General features: G+C 42.0%; 1 protein-coding gene across 1 annotated transcript in view; it reads right to left on the bottom strand.

Annotated features, from left to right (window-relative positions):
- Window positions 1-21,990, bottom strand: part of lamc3 (laminin, gamma 3) — a 108,208-nt gene extending 86,218 nt beyond the window's left edge. Inside the window, exons 1-2 of the mRNA XM_010878250.4 lie at window positions 21,402-21,990; window positions 10,035-10,339 (exon numbers count right to left, since the gene is read on the bottom strand). Of these exons, the coding sequence (XP_010876552.2) occupies window positions 10,035-10,339; window positions 21,402-21,774 (678 nt within the window). The 5' untranslated portion in view covers window positions 21,775-21,990. The remainder of the gene's footprint in view (window positions 1-10,034; window positions 10,340-21,401) is intronic.
- Window positions 21,991-22,546: the final 556 nt, after the last annotated feature.

Here is a 22,546-nt window from a genome sequence, read left to right as displayed (position 1 = left end):
ACTTCCTTTTATTTTAATTGATCACGGGTTAGTTTTGAACTCCCTTTGTCTGGTTACTTAGATCTTAATTAGATACTTCCCTAAAGTAGTAAACACACATGAACCCAGTTGAGTACTTTGTCATTTTTACAGCTCTGTTGCTAGGGTATAACAGTGAGAACGGGGAAACCAAAATCAATGGGGATTTCCTGGCTAAACTGGCAAAACTTTCCACACACAGTGAAAAATAGAGAAAAAGTGATTTCAACATAAATGATTAATGGATAACGTGATGTTAAATGTAACTGTTGAACATATGCAATGTCTAAACATGTTTTCTGTATTCCCTTATATCCCATCTCTGCTCCTCTATCAGCATGATCATTAATCAATGCTCAGGGTGTGTGTGTGCGTGGTGTCGACGACCATATTTGCTTACAGCAGGTTGCCATAAATTCAAATTACACGCATTGTTTATCCTGAAACTATACACGCAAATACAAAATGCACTGATTGTATCGAAATTGCATCTAACTTTTATGCTACTGGTAGAGGTCATTGGTGTGGCGAAGCTTTACAAAAATGTATGCCACAGAAGCAGAATGCAAAATATGAAAGCAAAATATTTGATGTACAAGCGGTTCCACTGAATTATTCCGCAGGTCAATAACACAACAAAACATGGCAAGTGCACATGGGTGTTTGTGGCCAATTCTAACATTGTACTAAGCCTGATGGTTCAGGTGTGTGTAGCCAAAAGGCTGACATTTCATTAATGCTGTAACACAAATAAACATTTAACAAGACCTTTAGACATGATCATGGACTTTATTGCTAGAAATATCATGGATATTTAGATCAACAAAAGGTAATGAATGTTAATGATTGCAAAAAAAATATTTATTATAGTGAAAAAGCTTACTGATAATGGCACATTAATCACTGGCTGATTAAGATTTGCACGCAGTTGATGAAATGAGACAGGTCTTGAAACTGAGACCCAGCAGCCATCCCTCCCAGCAGGTGAGTATGGTGGAATCAGACATAAGGGGGAACACCTGTGGGGGTCACTGGCTCTCTCCTTGTCCTCAATAAAAACAGGTGGCCACAATCAGTGTAAGAGAGGCTGGAGAGAGTACCGCCAAAGTGAACATGCTGGGAGTTGGAGAGACAACAACCTATTATGCATGAGGCCTATCAACGGATGGCTCATCTCCTGTCTATATTCATCTCGCGGTGAACTGTAGTCCCTATTCAGCTCATTCTCTAAAGGGTTCCGTTTTTTTTTACTTAGCGTTCTCCTCTTGCAATTACAAGGACTTTTTTCTCCCCAGCGCCTTTACCTGTTTCAGTCCCTATCGTAGTCTTAAATTCAATGAGGAACCTTCTGTTGGAATGTTTAGTTTTAGGTTCTGTGACTTCCGTTACTGTAAAGTTCCTTTGGACTACCTAATTTATTTAGTATTGTTTGAGTTGTTACCCCCATCTGTTCTACCTTGAAGATCTTTTGTTTGTGTTGCTTCAAAAGAAAAGATAAAAGCGCAAAACATTTTAACTCAGCATTGTGACATGTTCATTTCCACCTAATATTCTGCAATAGAAAAAGTGACTGGCCAATACTGGCACTTTTATAGTATGGACAGCCACAACCTTAAAATAAAAAGCAGTCAAAACGCCAGATATTTTCACTGTGGGGATTATATCTCTGTCATCTAGTTGCGTCGGCTAATTACTGTTTTGTCTAAAATAGGATACAGTGGCAACAAAACATTGCTTAAGTACCCCAATATTTAAACAATAATCATATGAAAGATGGCAATGTTGTCATTCGCTAACAAAGTCAGTCAAGAACTGCTAGCAATGCTAACGTTAGCTACCTAAAATAGGTGTACTAGCCAGGTGATGTCATACTGTTGGTGATATAAAAATTCTGACTAAAGTTTTAGCATTTAATTTCCCTTCTTTAGAGACTGTATTATGTATTAAGTCTTAGTAATGCACTTTAGACCACATCTTCATCTCCCATAGAGTACGCATTGAGTCAAATTCAGGCCCCAAAAAAGATCTTCAAAACAGTGTTGTGACAAAATGTGAAATCCATGTGTTTGTGTGATTGCGTGTAGCTTAATAATGTTTCTCTAAACAACACTGTATTTTAATATTCAGAAGAATTGCATACAAGGATCAGATTTTAACATAAATACCAACATGACTTTGTGTGAGTTTTGAGTAACTTAAATACAGGCCTAACTAATAAAACTGTAGACGATGTTTATGAGATAAATACACCAGTCCAAACTGTGGAATACGCAGGAGCACAGACAAACAGATCCCTTTGTTAGGAAGGATACGACAGAATATGTCTGTCGTATCGAATATCGCTGGAGGAGACATCCTTTAAAAAACTGTTGGTTTTAACTCGTGCTGCACGGCCTTTAGCGGCACCATCACTCATTAAACTCTGTGTTGACAATGAAGGCTTTCAAAAGGGCGCGAGTCCAGGACAGTGAACACGGATGAGGGCCGTCGGCTGTGTCAGACCTACGGCTCGTTTGTGCCTCACCTCCATGTGTTACCATGGTCCGAAATGCAGAAACTCACACAGCACAGCGGTTTCTAGAATATGAGACCGTTGGCTTTTACACTTTTGCGAATTCTCACTGCGGCTCAATCTTTCAAATGAATAGAGAATGCGTGCCATAGCCGTGTGGGCTGGGAAATGTGGGGATGTGCGCGCTCAGGCTTTGCATCCCCCACAGATGGCGGTTTCAGAACCATGCAAGTGTATGTCGCCACGGGGTGCCTAACTACAGCGTCATTTATATCAATAATGCAACAGAAAAATATGTTGAAATGTTTTCTACTTTAAGGCAGTTTTCCGCAGTTTTATCATCTCGACACCAGGTAGGTCGCCGCCTAAACCTCCCACCCTTTAGATGAGAGACAGGCTAAACAGCTCTATGTTAGTGCTAGTAGCCTGAGGCCCCTAACTTAGATCGACTATTACAAGGGCACCTCATACGATGTATCTCTGGCTGCCTTTTCCCCCCAGTGAGACTCTTATCTTTGCCCTCCCCATTCTTTAGGGCTACCCGATGGAGGCAGTGACAGAATAGAGCAGTGTCCCTCATTCCAAACGTAATAAAGTTTTAATTTGATTGCTTAAGTTTTCGGTGTATTTTTTCCCTCTTCTCTTTCTCTCATTGTCATTCACTGCTGTACTTCCAATTTGCTACACTGCTTTCCGGCTTCAACCCGGCAAGAGAAAGAGAGAGGGTAATGGGGGGGTGTGGGGGAGGGGTGGGGTGGGGGGGAGCAAAAGAGTGAGAGAGATGAAGAGAGAGGGTGAGAGTAAAGGAGAGAGAAAACGTTTTAATGGATGACTGAACAAATTAAATTTGAATTCATAGAGCGGCTTTCATCTTCTGTGTAGATATTCAAAAGGAGGGGGGAGCGTTGTGCAAACCTGGACAACAGCCTCAGTCTTTGAAGTAAGTCATTACTTCTGAGGGAAACTGTTACCAGGTGAGGGTTTCTTACACAATTTGTTTGGTAATGACAAATAAGGCAAACCCGTTTTCCGCTGTAGATTAATGATAAAACGGAGAAGGCGTTTATGACACAGACAGATACTAATCAATGTGAAAACACAACCCGATTAAACCCCACCTGTTTTGAATTCAGCTTGTTGTTCTGTAGTGTTTAGGGCGATTTATGAGTACACACAAAGAAAACACAGAATACTTAGCCCTGTGTTCCTCAACTATTTATCATGCAACCATTGTGTGTAAGCAGCCATTCTTTCCCATCCCCTCTTTTCAATAATTCTTATCTATGGCATCCCTAAGATGGAGGGTAGAGCGGTTTAGAAACGTGGGGAATAATGGCTATGAAGTCTTTATACGGCGAGCGGGCCCATCAGGCAGGGAAAGGGAAAGCATGCAGCGAGTCTACAGAGGGATTAAAATGCTAATAAAGCAGACAGGATGCAATTCCCATTTTAAGACTTATGAAATATGCATAGTTCTCTGTATGCGCTATACAGCATTACAACGTGCCCAAGAGACCAACAGAGATAATTTTATGGTCTGTTGATATTCTGAATGTGGAGAGTATGGATGGTTTTACCTTCCTCTAACCTTCACTCACCCACACTTACCTTTTTCAAAGACATATGGTAGGTAGAGCACTTAAAAAAAAAACATCAACATTTTATAAATACAATTCAATTCGAAGTGATCCACTATCTAGCTTTTCCTCACAAACGAATGAAGAGGACTTCCCACCCCTGGTTAGTTTCTGGAAATAGAAAAGCACATGTGTCTGGAGAGATTACTGTACATGTTGGTCAATGTAATTACCACATAATAGTGCAGATATTAGACATATCCCAATTTCATTTACTAAAATGTGTTGTTAGAAATTACACTTTGCCATATCAATCAATCAAACTTAGTCATGGGTAGTCTTTAAAAGCCTTAAACATAAAGCTAGGAATGCAGTAGCACATTTATATTTTCATGAACAGTATTGGCCACTGCATTTTCCACTCTCCTATCTCTTCTGTTGAAGAGAACAGAATGTGATGTGTGAAATATAACAGAGTTAGACTGGAGTTACAGACAAACAGACAGACAGAAACACAGACAGACAGACAGACAGATAGACAGACCAACAGGCAGGCCTGCATGCAGACACAGACAGACAGATAGACAGACTGTGAACCAGATGTTTTGGGATCTGTTGATTTAGCAGCTAAACCTGGTTCCTCTTCAGTCAGACCCATAGAATCCAGCAGATGCAGCCCATAAAAATGAATCATAAAGTAGGACTGGGGCCTGGGCAGTGGGTGTCTCTGCCAGCCTACTCAGAGTAAAGCCTGAGTAACCTTAGGACAAGCTTAGGAGGACGGACTCGAATCACTCGTGGCTGTCCCCGTCCGGGTCCTCCTGGTTGTGTTGCACATCAAGTTGCCTGATGATTCCTGGGGCCTCTGCTCTCACCCCATCTGATATCCCATGTCATTATCCAGCTGGTTGCGCAGTTCACTTTCTTGTTTAAGGACTCAGGAAACGGCCCACATGCATTTATTGACCTGCTTGTCAAGCAAAAACAGTAACTTGGCCCAAAGGTCATGCGCTCTTATAATATTCACCCTGCACAGCCAGAAGAGGACAGGCCACCCCTCCAAGTCTGGAACCTCTCTAGGTTTCTTCCTAAATTTTGACCCTACTAGGGAGATTTGCAAGCCACTGTGCATCAATTCGGTTGTTGCTTGATATTTGGGGTCGCAGGCTGGGTATCTGTAAAAGCACTTGGTGACAATTGCTGATGTAAAAGCGTCTTCATTAAATATATTTGATTCAATTTTGTTTTGATTAACGCTGACTAAGGGCACAGCACAGCAGGACGTCTCTCCTTCCCTCAGCTCTTTAAAGTTAGTCAGATGCCAGCTCACCACTGAGACAATGTGGTATGTCAACCATGTTCCAAAGGCCACACAAAAGACCCTGTGAAAGCAATAAAAAGACACCTCTTTCATTTCCTCTTCACTTATGGCCACTTTGAACGATCCGATGGGCCGAGAAAAAAAGGCCTGCGATAAAAGACAGATGGTAATGAACGTTAGGAGTGTCATTTATTCTAATAGGGGGATAGATCGCAGTCACCTACAGGACTTCCAATCTTCTAGGTTAATAGAAAAGGAAAAGGAGAGAACAGGAAGGAGAGAGATTAAGAAAAAGAGCGCGAGCAAGAGTGAGAGATCAAAAGAGATGGAGAGGGCAAATTCCTAGGAAGAGAGAGGGACAACACGTTGAGGCATGCTGAGAGATGCGGCACCTTCACATTGGTCTGTCTCTGCTTCATAATCAGGACTCATTATGAAATATTGAACCAGTTGGCCCATTAGGAAGCACAGGTTTCAGTGTAACTGCAGCCTCCACCCAGTCAAAAAGCAGGCATAGCACAGTCCCACAGGGCTAAAACTTTCTATTCACAAGATCTGTTAACATCTGATATGTACCACATTTCAGCTTAAATGGTATTTAGGTAATGAGGTAATAAATAAAGAGTAGCATACTGCATATTTAATAAATGACTGAATTAGTCAGGCTGCTAGATCATGGCCATAGATAGCCTTTGGACAACAATCTACAGTAATGAGCTGAGTTTCTCAGTTCAAGTCATCACATGTTAAATGATTAGCAATACAACTAAATAATACAATTGTGCAGGTTAGCATAATGTGCTGTTGGGCTATGCTAATACATTGTGCCAGTAAATAATTGAAATATGTTTCTCAACTAATTTCAATGACGCTTTTAGAGAAAGACGGCACATTGCACAATTTGAATTCAATACAGGAAATCAACATATAGTAATATTTTAAGTCCCAAGATGGCTTGAACTGATGAATGCAAACTTCAGTTCTGACCTTACGCCGATTATGCTGAGTAAAGTGTTGATATGCCTTACTTGGCATACTGTCACAAGCAGTTAAGTATCTAATTATTAGTGAAGACAATCAGTAACAACACATTTTCTCCTTGCATCTTGTGAAAAAATGCAATTGTTGTAGGTAACATTAACTTAAATTCAAACTTTTATAAGGTCGTAAGGCAAACAGGGAGAGACGACTGTGAGAGGGAGTAGAAAGGCAAACGAAACAAAAGATGACCCTGCTGTCATATAAACCAGTCCAAGTCCCATTAGGATGGGATATGACAGCAGGGACAGCAATAGTGCTCATTTAAAGTGTACAATATAGTGTCTATGTCCCAAAATTGCATCTGTTTCCCTATATTGTACATTGCATCTTTTTCTTACTAGGGTTGAAAGTAGTCCACTATATAGGGTAAAGGTTGCTGTTTCGAATGTAACCTGGATGAAAAAGAACAAGACCACAGTAATCATTGCTTCTTAACTGCAACTCCTGTTACCAAAAAACAAGACAGGAGAAATAGAATATTAACACTGGGCAGTACTGAGAAGGGTGGATTTAGGTGTGGGTAGAAGGGGCCTGGTTGCTTGATGAGGGAAGCTTCTGGAAAACCTTTCTTGCCTGTGAGTTAAGTGGTTATTGCTAAGCTGCAGCAATCCAGTCCTGAGTGGAGTATTTTTTCTTCCTCCTTTCTTTTCCCCCCAGCCACAACAGAACAGGCTACAAGTCACTCACTCTCTCTCTCTCACTCTCTCTCTTTCTCTCTCTCCTTTCTCTCTCTCTCTGTTTAGGAGCCCAAATCCACACCCCAGAGCAGGTTCACTCTTCCATGTTCCTCTGTCTCTCCTCTGTGGACTATCCCTCTCCCCGCCTCACCACACAAAGGCCTAACCCTTAATAACACTAAACCTAATTCAATACTCTAGTTTGCCTTCAAATCTCTCCTCTCTACCCCCCAGAAGGGGATTCAGGCATGACTTGCCCAGTGTCTGAGGGGTGAACATTCCCTCCCCTCTCTTGTTCTTGGTTAACAGTTTAGCCACATTTTGCTGAAAAATGCATAAGCAATATAGAGAGCTATACTTTCACTGAGACGCGTGACCAGTGTTTATTTCCATCCACCCCTGTCCATTCACTGTGTACTCCTTGTTACCGGATTCTGGACCTTGTCTTCCTGTCTCCCTTGTGTGTGGTTACAAACGTATGTTGAGTATGATTTGGTAAGAATATGGCACAACTGTACCATCCGCTGTGTCTCCTTCTACCGAGACATACAAGCGCCCAAGTCCCTCCCTTCAGTACATTTATTGAATAACACTTCTCTGTTTTAGTCTGCTTTACAGCCTTCATGTGTATACTAATATAATAAACAGGAAACATATTGGAGTCTGTTTAAATTGAGGATAGCAGATTTTCATTAAGCTGAGGACTCTTTGTGATTATTTCCAACATGCTCTCTCTTTCTCTTTCTTTATCTTACAGAGACACACACACACATTCTGCGGTTATCAAGGGAAGGGAGCCAGGAGACAGGTGCTTTATTTCCTCATCTTTAGTCACGGTGGTTTACTGGGTTCATTTTCTCTGCGTTTCTCTCAACAGTTTGCCTGGTGCTAAAAACCATAAAGCTCTCAAGGCATCGTCAATGTTCATCAGAGCTAAACATAACATTGGATCGATCCCCTTCAGCTGCTGTTCTAGAGGCACAGATGTGTCTAAGGGAGAGAGGAGAGAGAGAGAGAGAGAGCCTGTGTGTCTGAGTATCAATGAGCGTGTCAGCCAGTCTTATCCTGCTTGAATTGTTTGCTGTCAGGAGGAAGGCCATATTTAAATATATTATACTCTGGGATGAATAAAGGGAATATTTTTGTAAAGGTCATTGTCCAGGAGTGCTGAGATAGCCGACTTTATGATAAAGCTGATGAATAGAAATAGAATATCATTTCTGGTCTGTCACCACAAGCTAAGACATCTAGACATGTGTAAAGACTCTCTGTTCCTATATTATCACACATTTAAACATACTGTAAGATGGTGCAGGCAGAAATACTGAAGGAATATGGCTTGACAATTGACAGAAAATTAAACACACAATACCCTATATGATATCATGATTCTTACCTATATGACCTAGATTATTAAGATTTGATGTCCAACATTCTCAATACATCTGCTGCCGAAGGACAAGAGAGCAACGAGAAAACATTGACTCAAACAGTCACGGACAAAAACTCCCCCATTTTAATAAAACTGATAGTACTAGATGAACTGGACCTGGCCCTGCACAACTGGACCATTGATGTCCCGACGTGCCAACCCCACATGGTAAAGGTAAGCACCACATCCACACCAGTGTCCCCAGTCAGGGTGTGTGCCCAGCCCCTTCAGGGTGCATCTCCAGCCCCCCTCCTCTACACCCTGTTAACTCGTGGCCGCGGGGCCATGTATGACTCCAACAAATCAAAAGGTATGCTGACAACACAGCCAAGCTAGGTTGTATTTCCAGCAACGTTCACACAGCCCTGGAGGTTGGGGGGTTGGTTAGAGCCCTGGAGACGCTAGAGAGAGCCCTGACAGGGTCGCGGTAGAGAGGTGGAAAGCTCCATGTTTCTCACGAGGAAATGGTCTAACAATATCACCAGTAGCGTGGTAAAGATAGTGCAATAGGCCATGTGTGAGAGGACTCATTGTCTGCAGATGCACTGTTGAGAGCAAACTCTCAGGCTGTATTGCAACATCTCCACCCACGATCGTATCGCTCTTAGGGCGATGGTGAGGTTGGCCTAATGCACCACTGGGGACCCACTGTCGGCCCTCCAGGAGACATTCTACACAGGGAAATGCAGAAAGACCACAAAGATCATCGTGGACCTCAGCCACTCGAAAAAAGGACCGTTGCTTCTCCTTCCATCTAGCAGACAAAGGTCATTCGGGAGCATCTTAAATACCACAAACAGGCATTCAATCTGTTCAACTGCCTTCAGTGCATGCTGCTCAGCACCTTAGAACCTATTAGCACACACACACACACATTTAGATATCCATAATCCTTCTCATCTACACACAATCACTCACGCACACACCTTCTGTGGACACGCATAGTCTTTATTCACACTCACTCTCACACAGGATTTCACTCAGGGTACAGATACACACGCCCTCAATCCTCCCTATGGTACCATGTACATTGTGAACAACGGACACTTTTCATGTAGTTGTATTTAATATCCTGTTTTCTTGATTTTGCATTTTCAATTTGTTTAATGTATTATCCATAACTCACACTTATTTAACGAACCACACACAGAAGACAGCCATAACCATGTTGTAATGTAAATGTTCCCAACATGCAAACATGTGATTTATATGTGAATCAAATAATGGAAATACAGCCTAACTTCTCCTTGACTTCTAATATATATCTGTGAACCGCCTGTTAGCAGAGTACCAACAGCCAAACACTCTTCTCAGCACTCTCTCTAAACTTTCCAAAACGGAGATCCACTGGGACCTGCCTTTTGCCTCTTCTCTTTCTCTCTTTGTTGCTCTCTCCGGCTCACGAGACACACACACACACACACCCCAGCCCACACTGCCCCCTTCCATCACTCACCTGTAGCACAGTGCTCTGGTCAAAGTTGTATGCGCTGGGTCGTCCCTCGAGGGTGGAGAAGGCCACATTGCCCCCGGTCAGTGGGGAGATGTCGCTGAACTCGTCGGTGCACAATGCCACCCTCTCGTCCTCCCCTGGGCGGATGTACCCCTTCGCATTCTTCCCATAGGTCTTGCTACAGGAAGCGCTGTAGTACTGGTAGGGTATCCATGGTCCATCCTCACGCGTGCGCTTGTAGATGGCAAAGCTCTCCGGTCGGCTGGTATAAAACTTGAGCCGCACGTAGGTAATCTCATAGGCTTTACCTGTGGAGAAATATACAGACAGAGTATTATATATATATATATATATATATATATATATACATCTTCATGTCACATCAGATGTTTCCTATATTCTGCCAAACCCTAGGGTGGACTTTGGACATCATTGTAACGTTAGCGCCGCGTGGCACCGCAGCTCCCCATCCTCTCCGGCGCTCCACCTCCCCGGTGTATTAACAACTGGTGGGAGAGTGATGGCAGCAGCGCATCCCGAGGACACACCTGTTTCCGTTCACTGTCTAGTTGTGTTTATATTCTGTTGTTCACCCACCTCACCTCACAGACTCTTGTTTGTCTGGTAGCTACCGTGCTGGTGCGCTCATTTTGAACTTCCAAAAGTTTTGTTTCTTTTTCCCCTTTGCCTCTCTTTTACGTACTCGTTATACTCGCGCCTATTACGAATTACTGGGTTTTATGTAGACCTATTTGCTTTCTTCACTGACTCAGCCCCCTAATTTGAAGCCAGTCAGATCAGAGAAGTGGGAGTGGACACTCAAACTACACGAGTCGAGGTGCAACCTCGAAATTAAATCAAATTATGAAAAAGGAGAAACGTTCACTCACCATTAAAACCTTCTAGCTTTTATTAAACCTAAGTTGAGCCTTTTCTTTACTATAAGTAAATCAGGGATGAAATATAGATGTGCAGCTCTGTATTCACAAACTGAATTTAAAAGCTTGCTTTATATTTTCAGGTTTGCTCAGCAAAATTACATTGCAATTGCAATGAAATTGCATTTCCACGGTTAGAGTGTGGTATTCATGAAAAAGCTATGAAGTTTAGCATTGTGCATCATTCATGTGCTGACCAAGTTGGCTGTTTTCTTTGTGCATTCACATCATGTTGATTAATCTATGGAATCAAATAGATTTCAGCAAAAAGTCTTCCTTCATCCTGCATTTTCTTCCTACTGACAGGACTGGTTTGCCACAAACTATGAACGCTAACTATGCTGCCGTTAGCCCCATACAACGCTGGAGGCTAATATTATTTAAACAACACTTGTGTTTAACACTTTTCTTCTGATTTGCTGGAAGTGAGTCCTAGAATGCACATTAATTCCTGATAGATGGAACAGTCACATGTTTTCAGAACAGATTAGGGACACATCATGGTTAGGGACACCTGTAGTCATGATGTAAACCACTGCATTTAGAAAGCGACCATTTTGGTTTAGGTCTTATGTAGCTCTTCTTTATCCCATGCTCCACAGTTTTGACATTGGCCACCCCATTCAACTAGCCTTCAATTAGTCTTTACAAAACAACAATACTATTTAGATGGAAGAGGAGCTATTGGAAGGGAATTTTCTTTAACTTTACCTACAGTGGTTAAACTTAGCAGAAGATTGCAGTGGCTGTTTAAAGAAAACGGAATGCTCCGTAAGAGAACTGATCCATGGATTTTTCTGGCTCAACAGACACACCTCAAGGTGATGAACAATCTAACATCAGTTTCTAAAACAGGGAAATTCTCCTTTAATCATTTGGAAAGCTGATAGCCAGACAGGATTGCAAAGCATGCATGGGTTTCCTGTGGGACTGATTTAGCAAAGCCTCCTATCAGAGCAGCAGCATGATTTCCAGACTGGCAAGAAGGCAGACACCTCAGCGTGGGCCATGATTGGGAATGCTGAATACACCGCTGTGGGCCTCAGAGGTAAACAAACCAGCCAACCAGCCAACCAATAAACAAACAATCACACCATTCAAGGGGAGACTGTGCATGCTATGGAATTAAAGATGCCATTGATTTTGTTGATGTACCTCTAGTGCCTTATTAACCAGCTATCAGGCTGGTAGATGGAGGGATAAAGGGATAGACATTTGGAGAGAAAGAGGGATTGGGAGAAAGGGAGAGGAAGCGTGTGTGTGTTTTAGTTCTAACTATACTCATGGAGACCAAATGTTTCAGGACCTTTTGCCAGTCCCCATGAGGCAAATGTAAATTTCCGGCTCAGGGTTTAGGTTTAGGGTCAAACTTGCAATTCATTTTAGAGTTAGAATTGGGGTTTCTTTAAGGTCCAGGCGTTGTTGGTTAACTTTAGGGTTAAAGTTAGGCATTACATCTAGGTAAAGTTTAGGCATTAATGTTTATCTTTATTCAGGTTATGGTTAGGGTTAGATTAGGGTTAGGTTATGGTTATGGTTAGGGTAAGGGTTAGGGTTAGGGAAAAGATTAGGGCAAGGGAGCATGCCATTTCTATTTTCTGGTGTGTGTGTGTGTGTGTGTGTGAGAAAGAAAGGCAGGAGAGAGATAGACATGTTGGGGCATCATGAACAGAGAATGAAAGAGATTGGGAAGGGTCTTTAATCACTGGGATGTGTCTGAATCATATTCAACCAAATTTGTAAATTATTTGATTGTCTCTCATAAAATGAAAAACTCAAAGCTGAGAAAAGCAGACAGCTAAATTCAACCTGTCTGGCAGATCCCCGGCAAAGAGATTTCCTCAGAATTTTCTTTGTCTAACTGGGATTTGGCAAGCTCTTGGAACTTCTAGATGTAATTGGTTTTACAGTCTTAATTAGGACACTTGGGGTGAGCACCCATTTTTTGTGTCATTTTGTTTTAGCTGGTTGCTAAGTGTCGAAAGGAGTCTCAATTAAACCCCAACGGTACAATATATCTGCATATTGAATAATGTTCATGCTGGCAGGGCCACTCTGCTGTTCAGCTGCATGGCATGTACAAAAAGAGTTTTTGTACATGCCACTCCGGAAAAAATTCAGAGACCATTGCACCTTTTTCTTTCCTTTCCAAAAAAGTCAAAAAGGAAGCTTTTGAGTAAGGAAGAGAAGGGTTCAATTTAAGAGACCACTGCAAATTGAACACTTCTGTTCCTCACTCAAAACTTTCCTTTTCAACTTTTTGGAAAGGAAAGAAAAAGGTGCAGTGGTCTCTTAATTTCTTGATAAGTAAAACTGTTAAGTCCTCTTATTATTTACCTGGATCTTTGAATGAATTAAGAGTTAATATAATTTATTTGACATCAGCCAGTAACCACTATCCAGAAACTAGTAGTTTCTAGGCTTGAGTGATATCCAGATACGCATATCAAACTTGTGACGTTGCGGTGAGGGATATTCAGTAATACCTGCACTGAAAACAAAATGAGCTACTAGAATGCAGTGATTGACATACTGCTTTAGAAATATAGCAAAATACATTTCTAGTAATACAATCATCTTGTTAGGTAGTACAGTCTTGTGAGCCTTAAACTCTAATTACAGTCCAATCTTTCAGGTGATGTTAAAATTAGGGGTTTTGTACAAAACAATTAAATTAATGATTGGGTCATCTCCAAGCAATCCGAATATTGAAGCCAGTGACACATTTTCTTTTCCTTTTCAATATTGTTTTAAAAAAATTATAATAACTTTCCTAAAATACTCACTGCAGTTACCGAGGTCTAAACACAAATGTGCTGATTATATGAATTTTAGTGACTAGTGGCGTATGTGGTCAAAAGAACAATACTTATTAAGGGGAGGCTAACTCTCCATTACACAAACAAAATGCTTCAAGAAGTCGTAATCATAGTACCCCAAAATAAATGTAAAGTTAGAAAGTGAGAGGAATTGATGACATGCGGTACAAATTGGCAACATGGGCAACAATTTTTGGGAACCCGTTTTAGCTCAACAATACGACTTTTATAACTTGTGGTAAAAAATAACAGAATGCCCCTATAATTTGACATGTCAAATAACACATATTGGAGCTTTTGCTCCAGCCTGAAAGCAGGGAAACTCTAGTCACTTTCAATATTCTTAGGATTGATTTCATGAAAATAATTGAATATATATCCAACTAAACAACCCAAACAGCCAAATATCTAGTACTATACCAGCAGCAGATACTGTATGTTGATTTAGCAAGGCAAATGCATGTCTTACACTTATTGCCGAGCTCGCTGAGTATGATGTTCTAATTTTAAGAGTAAGTCCCAAATTATGTTACTTAAATGGATTGTTGTCACAACAATTGTTGTAGTCTGAATAGGCCCTATGATGTGCCCTCCAATGCAAATCAATCTAAGCTATTTGTATTGTTATCAAACTGCTTGCTCAACCAGGAAGTACTCACCAACACTCATGCACTTGGAGGAGAGCGTATTCCCCAACCAACGACTGGCTGCAATTCACCTCTGAAACGTCACATTACCACCATCCTAAAACTCTGACATGGGGTCAGAACTCTGGAATGCAGTTTTTGGTTTTCACCAGACATAATGGGAACCATATTGTCCAAGTTCCACTTTTGACTAATTTGTCAAACATGCTTTGAGCCATGCTGACCGGATGGATTTCAAATTTTATTTTGAACAACACTGGTCCTGTTATGTTTCTTCCACAGTATTGACCCTACATCAGATCACCTGGCACAGAATTTACAACAGTGGTGCTGGCATCACATGCTCGACAGAACTACAAAACTGTTAAAGTTAAATTAAGTTAAAGCGTCTAAATAATCATTCACCCAAATAAGATTCAAAGCTAGTTTTATTTTTTTTAAATTAACTATTGAAAATACTAAAGTTGCTAGCTGGCTCATTTCACAACAAAAATACTAGCTTAATGTTGTTTTATATGTATTTTCTTACCCCACCATTACCAAGTAAGGACAACTGAGGGCACATTGCTCTTTACAGAAATTACCTGGGGGCAATTAAGGCTCAGTTTTAGATGTTTTAGATGTCGGCTCTGGGATTCAATCTTGCAACCTTTTGGTTATTGATCAGGTGTTATAACTGCTATGCCACCCAATGATCCCGATTATTTTTCCCAATGATCCATGTTTAAATAGTTGTCATTTTAAAACCATATTGTTGTCATCTTTAAGACGAATAAGTAAAATATCAGTTGGAAAACTTAGAAACAGTGTTGAGGGTTATATAGTAAGTGAAATTTCCCACTGGGAACAAAACACTCCATATAACTCTGATAGTACCTGAACGTGGGATGAATGCACAGCAGAAATATGAGGGTTGACTCATAACCTGCAGTGCCTGAGGTCATGTCTATGGTGTGGGAGGGGTTAGGGGCCTTTCAGTATTCTGTGGATTTAGTGCAAGTGGGTGGTGGAAGTACACAAGTCGCGATTCTTTTCATAACTATCCACGGTTGTAGTCTTACTCTCAGCATCCGGCTAAAACAATGTGCAACACTGTTGGCTTCATTGCCTGATTTCTTCTTTCGTTCCAGAAATGCACGAGGAACTGGTTAATATTAGTTTCCCTCTATCAACACCCCAGACACGCACGCACAGAGGCTTGCTTCCAGTCCATATCGCCCATCGCTCATGTGTGCCCTTGTGTCTACACCCCAAACTGTTTAAAAACAGTTTTAAAAGACAGTTGAATAAATGTCTCTCGCCACACTGCTACAAATATTACCAGGCTTTTCCACATGGTAAGCAGTCGTTCAGGAAACGTACAGGAGAAGAGCAATGAACTTTGTAAGCATTCTTGTATTTTTTTTTTTTTTTTTGAAGTGTCACAACATACTGTAAATTGATAGATCACATAGCTAATAAAAAGAAGAGGAAACTTTACAATGGAACAAAGATAAATGATATAAAGGATTATAGTAAAAAGCTAGCAAAAGCTAACTCAGCTCCCTCCCTCATTGAAGCAGATGGCTTGTTCATAACAGTCATTTGATATTGTCAACCATTTTAATTACATGTTTTCTTGACAAGGTTTGTACGCTTAGGTATGAAACGTCAACAGTGAATTTGGAGGCTTTTTTGAGGTTTTGTGTGTTTTAAACCAAATAAAGAAAAATAACCAATGTATTTGGAAGCCTGGGTCATTCGGAAAATGTCTCTCTAACTTTCCTGGTGTCCTGTTCGATCTTAGGAGGACATGAGCCCTTAGACCACACCTCAGGACTACCTGGTCCAAATGACTCCAGGCTGTTCCTGCCCCAAGTCCTTGTGGATATGTTGCAGATCAAGTTGCTGCCTGATGATTCCTGCGGCCACTGCCCACAGACAAACCTGATTGTCTTTGTCCTTGTCCACCTGGTTATGCAGCAGACTTGGATTCTGTTTTTAAGGACTCTCGTCTCAGCTCACTTGACTTGTTTGTCTTTTGATCATGCAAAAACATTGACGAGGCCCAAAAGGTGATCTTCATCCAGCACAACCAGCAGAGGACTGACCACCCCAGTGTACATTAACTGTTGTTTCTTTCTCTTTGGGGTTTCAGGCTGGGTATCTTTGAAAGCACTTTGTGACTGTTGATGTAGAGAGGGCTGTATAAAATACATCTCATTGATTGAGGTATTGGAGAAGAGTTAAAATTATTTTTGTTATCTACAACTAATAACAAATCAAACTGGTACCAGCAACCTGGAGGGTGGGTTACTGAAGTAATTTGTGGAATACATTACGGGGGTTCAACCAGTGTTCTCCCAGCCCTGTGTTCTCTCCGCCCTATGTTACCTTAGCCCTATGTTCCCTCAGCCTTATGTTCTCCCAGCCCTGTGTTCTCTCAGCCCTATGTTCCCTCAGCCTTATGTTCTATCAGCCCTATGTTCTCTCAGCCTTATGTTCTCTCAGCCCTATGTTCTCTCAGCCTTATGTTCTCTCAGCCTTATGTTCTCTCAGCCTTATGTTCTCTCAGCCCTATGTTCTCTCAGCCCTATGTTCTCTCCGACTTATGTTCTCTCAGCCCTATGTTCTCTCAGACTTATGTTCCCGAAATCCTATTTTCCCAGTGCCCTATGAAACCACAGACCAATGTTAAAGCAATGACCTGTGCAGCAATTCGTGATTTGATATAACAGCATTTCAGTTAATGGTCAGTTGTTCTAATTGCTAGGCTACGTGCTACCATAAAATGAACCCATCAGTCTATGAAATGTATCATATATATAGCCCCTCTACATTAGCAGTTGCCACAAAGTGCTTACATAGATGCCCAGCCTAAAAGCTTAAAAAGGAAGCAATAAAGATGTTGATGAAATGTAGCAATTGATGAAGACTAAATAGACTGTATCAGCTGTCGGGAATACAATTTCATTTAAAAATACATTTACATAATATGTAAATAACACTTTTGATTCACACTAGCAACGAGAAACTCTTGCATGCACAGCACTTTCGACCAGTATTGTTTACCTGGTAACTAACATGGCAATCGATGTCAAACAAGTGCTGTTGCTGCTAATAATACAATTGTTTTGGTGCCTGTTTATGGAACTGGAAGGACTTAAACAGGCAGAATGACTTCCTACATCACCACTCATTCTACTCCAACACACATTAAGTGATATGTCGTCTTTAGACCTCAGTAGCCACGGAGAGAATCTTTTGGAAATGTGTCCCACATTTCCTCCAAAGGTGATGTGCAACCAATGTCATTTTCAACCATTCACACTATAATTCTTTTCAGTCTCTGAGGCGAATCTGGCCTCAAGTCCATCTAAATACAACTATTGTAGTGTAAAAAATATTCTCCCTCTTGTCTTTTCAACTAAGCATGTCTATCTCAGCAGTAGATAAAGGTACTCTCTGCATGAGATGAGTTCAGTCCTGCTGGCATGGTTACAGAAGAGAAAAGAAATGAAGAGGAAGAGTTGATGTTTTTCCATATTCAGTCTAATTGACAAGGACATTTTGTGTTTTCTTCATTCATGCTAGTTAATCTGTCACCTGAAGGCTTTTTGTGTTTTCTGCATATTTTTCAATATGTATTTCCAGTTTGCCTATGGATCTGAATTTGTTTACATATGTTTTTAAATAGAACATTTTGCTCTGAATATTAAATTACCCCCCAAATAATTGTGTTCAATCTGTCTACTTTCTAAACAGAGCATCAGAGAAGCAGAGAAGTTAAGCTAAAGAGCTGAAACTCAGTTAGCGTTTTGAGTGAGACTGACCTTTGACACTTTTCCAGACCAGCCACCTGGCCATAACACAGCTGTTGCTCCACCCCACTTGAACCCTGGTGTGACCTGACGGCCCAAACCGAGACTAAACCCTGCAACCCCACTTTAGACTCAATATTTACTAGGCCACTCTGGATGTTTATAGGATGCTCAAATACTCTGTTTGGTTTCAAAGTTTGTGACGAGCTTATCTTTACTAAGCTGTAGGAAGCCATAACATCATTAAACTGTCTGGGTTCAAAAAAATAAAACGGTCAAACAAAACCAACGATTCTGCCCTAGAAACACTAGTTATTTAGTGATTTAAGCACTGCATTTATAAAGATGCGTACATAAACAGTTTTATGGTTTTCCATCTTCACTGCATTGAACAAAGGCCATTAGAGTAAGTCTACGAGTGTGTTACCGCGCCACATATGACAGCCTTATATCCTCCTGTTGCATCTGAGATGGGAATTTTATTTTAAAATCAGTTTAATGGAAACCATCTGCAGACAGAAAGGCTTGTGTATGTCAGACGGTTTCTCTCTGTCTTTGTGGGAACGGCGACCCCGACTCCTTACCTCCAGCTGGCCTTTCAGCAGTCCTCTTATTTTCCTTCTTCCTCATCGTGTTTTGTTTACTCCCCTCCTTGCCCCCATACCCCCCCACCCCCACGCCCCAGCACGGAAACGGGCCTGGCTACACCGTGTGTCCTGCTGCTTTGTTTTTCAGGGTTCATCGTCTCTTGTTTTTTTTCGGGGGAGCAAAAGGAAAACAGGCAGACCAGGTCAGACGGGCCCCCCCCCGAGTGGAGACCAGATGGGACCTGGATTGGGTTTTATTCGCTACAAAGGAGGCTGAAACACTGTGACCCCGGCTCTGAGAGACGCGCAGAGCTAGTTCATTCACAGAAAACAAAAGTATTTCTCTAGTCCAGGCTAAGTCTACTTTCAGAATAGCTCTGGAGAGACGGGGAGACCCAGAGGCAACAGACTGACCAATGTGACCATACAGTGCAATGTAATAGGGTCTTCCTGGACTAAGGACTATTGTTTCAGGGGCTGTTGTGTTAGAATAACATATTACCAGAAATTCTCCATCTTCCTGTCTGAGAAAACTAACCCAAGATGATGCCCAACAAAGCTGCAGACCACTGCTCTACTGCCTGGTAAAAATCGATATCCTCAGGCTGACAGACAGGTTTCTTGCTCCCATACCATATAATTTAACCACACTTGCTCGTATGCTCTGACATGTCCCTGTGTTATTTATCTTTTGAAGCAGAACTTATTTCTTCATCTTAGGTCGGTATTTTGGTTACACTTACAAAGAAGAAGAGCTTGGTTAGTCAGAAATGTCATAGGAGTTTGTTCCCTTGCTCTGGTGCATATCTTAGGTTTTACTGACATTTGGTAATTCCCACTGAACACACTGTCACCTGTACCACACGAACTGGAGGGAAAGCTATCTTTCATCAAGTGGACATACTGGATGGGTTGGGCCCCAAATAGCACCTCTATAGTGTACCGTTGCATTACATTTGTCCAGAGCTCATTGGGCCCTGGTGAAAATGACTGCACTAAGAGGGATAGGATGCTGTTTTGGATGTAGCCGTGGGTGTCTTGGGAGAAAGCAGGTGGTGATAACATCATTTACCACATCCACAGTCACACAATGGACTCTGACATGGTTCACTGACCTATAATCTATCCCCATTAGTATTTAACAACATAATTGGTTAGTGTGGAAATGTCATTCCATTCGTCATCCTGTTAGCACTTATTTAGCAGTCGTCTTGGTAAATCTCTGTGTTTGTAGTGTTGCAAAATGTTCCATTTACAGTAGGTCACTGGTGGCTGTTGACACTGGGGCATACCGTCTTTGTACTATTAGTGATAAAAGGCCTGTTCTGTAACCTAATTGTAGTAGTGGTAGAAAATATGTTGAAAATTCTCTCCTTCGTCCCACTCTGCACCTCCTGAAAGTAGAAACGGCAGTGTGTCGTTGAGTGGTCTAAGCTGCTGCCTCCAACGCACATTCCCCTCAGCGGCATAGATTCGAAACCAGCAAACTGCTCTTTCAGCCCTAAAAATCTCCTCTCCTTCCCCATTGTCTATTTAATATAGCATACAAATGCCAGAAACATTTAACTGAAGAAAAAAAAATAACAGCAATGGCCTTCACAAATGTCTTTCCCTCTTTCTTTTGGCTTTTGTTTGGAGCATTTACAATTTCTCCACATTCCTCCCAATATCAGAAGAGCGTTCTCTATTCTATGTGCTCAATATACAGTACGAATTGGATGCATGTACTGTATTTGATGCATCTGTGTGTTTTCATGATGGATTCCTCACAGCTGTATGTTTGCTATTACTCCAACAATGAGAGTCTAAGGTTCGTCTGGGCCGGCGGGTGGGATTGTAGTTTTTGAAAAGAAGCTTTGAGTCATTATCAGAGAAACACAATGTGTGTATTTGGTATAGAGCTGGGATAACAAACCAAATATTATCGACTGCGACAATACCCACTACTCGCAGGCATGTTGGCTGATATCTTTCATTATGATAAGTAACCAATACCAGAGAAATGTGGAAAGGAAACACGGGTGATTGTTAAGGAGGCGACTGATGGTTTGAATAAACTGAGCAGTAGTACTAATAGTAGTAGCATGAATGTTAATAAAATGACCTGTGGAGTTACGATTATGTTGAACTGTACGTGTTCCTCTAATTATTGTTATCACATCAGTTCCGACAACTTATAGATGTGAGCTATTATACAACTTACTGTGATGAGGATTTGTGTCTGTATTACTCAGCTCTAGTTGCGTCTGAACTAGGTGGAGGGTGTATTTCTCTGAGGGTGGTTGGAACTTAATAGGATGAATCACTGATTTGCCTCTTCAGAGTGCAGCAGGCTCTTTATGAGAATAGTTGAAATGCGTGGTAATAATGAATACAGCCTGTTGGCAGGTGAACTCAATAGAGTTTATGCAGCTCACTGTAATTTTCATAGAGTAGGTTAAATATTCACATTGGTTTTCTTACCGAGCTGCAGGGTGACGTTATAGAGGAGGGGAAAGAAAGTCAACATTGGTAAAGAGAGAGAGAGAAAGACAAAGACAGAGAGAGATAGATAGAGAGTACGTGAATGTGGCTCTTACCCAGGTGCAAGGTGAGGTTGACAGAGTTTGGGTGCTGGACTCCATAGAACATGGACTGGCTTTGCCACCAGGTGGGCTCCTCGTCCGTGTGGAAGTCTGTCAGCAGGCTGGCGTTGTGGCTGAGGGCCGGCTCTGACACGCTACATCGGTGGTAGGACCGAGTTGAGCCGGTCTGCATGCAGTACTCCTCCGGCGGAGAACCGCACACGTTCGACGCAATGACGGTGCGGTTGAAGGCGGCGTTCTCGAACTTGGGCATGCAGCGGCTTGGGGAGTCCTCGTGGTCGTCGTAGCAGGAGTCCATGGCCCCGTGAATGGTGAGGAGAAAGCGGAGGAGGAGGAGGACTAACGGGGTGGTCAGTGGGGTATCCATGTCCAAGAAATAAGTCACATACAAAACCACACACACACACGCACACACGCAGGTACACACAAACACACGCACCACTTCAGTTGATCAGGGTAACTCTCTCACACTCCCTAACACACTGGTAGGGTAATCCCTCAGATCTCTCAGAGGCCTCTGCTCCTAAGTCCCTCTCTACGCCGCTCTTTCTTCTCCAACACGTGTGATCCTTCTGAACTAAGTGAAGTTACCGGGGGTAACCCTGTCACCCAGGATAGGAGGAGTGCGAGCTGGGAAGGAGGGACCGTCTGAGGAGGGTGGAAAGAGAGGGAACTTGGGGCAAGTACACTCTCCCACCTGCTGGTCACAGCAAGTACAACAGGCCCACTGCAGCTACAGTACAGAGACTTAGAATCATATTTATTCACAGTTGATTTAAGTACACATACTCAGAAATGTACTTGGTATAGTGGTGGTACATGGCATGCATGTAAATTATGCATGATTTCTGTGGGGTGATAAATCCCCTGTACTGCACCCTCTGACCATGGCAGAAGGGGTCATCAATGATCTTGCCTACATGTGCCTTCTAGCATCAGAGTCCTGTAGGACCCTGATGGAGGGGAGGTGGCGGCCAGTGACCCTTTCTGCAGACAGTTCATTGTGTTGCAGTTGTCCCCTACAGACACGCTCATGCACAGGGATCTGGGTTCTATGATGGACGCAGATAGCGGCATCGGGATTGTCTGGAAGATCTGCTGGTGTTCCTTCTTTGCGATCACTGTGATGTTGTTCTCCC

The sequence above is a fragment of the Esox lucius genome, chromosome 14, assembly GCF_011004845.1.
Source record: "Esox lucius isolate fEsoLuc1 chromosome 14, fEsoLuc1.pri, whole genome shotgun sequence".
Classification (NCBI taxonomy): Eukaryota; Metazoa; Chordata; class Actinopteri; order Esociformes; family Esocidae; genus Esox; species Esox lucius.
This window is presented reverse-complemented; position numbering and strand designations above follow the sequence as displayed.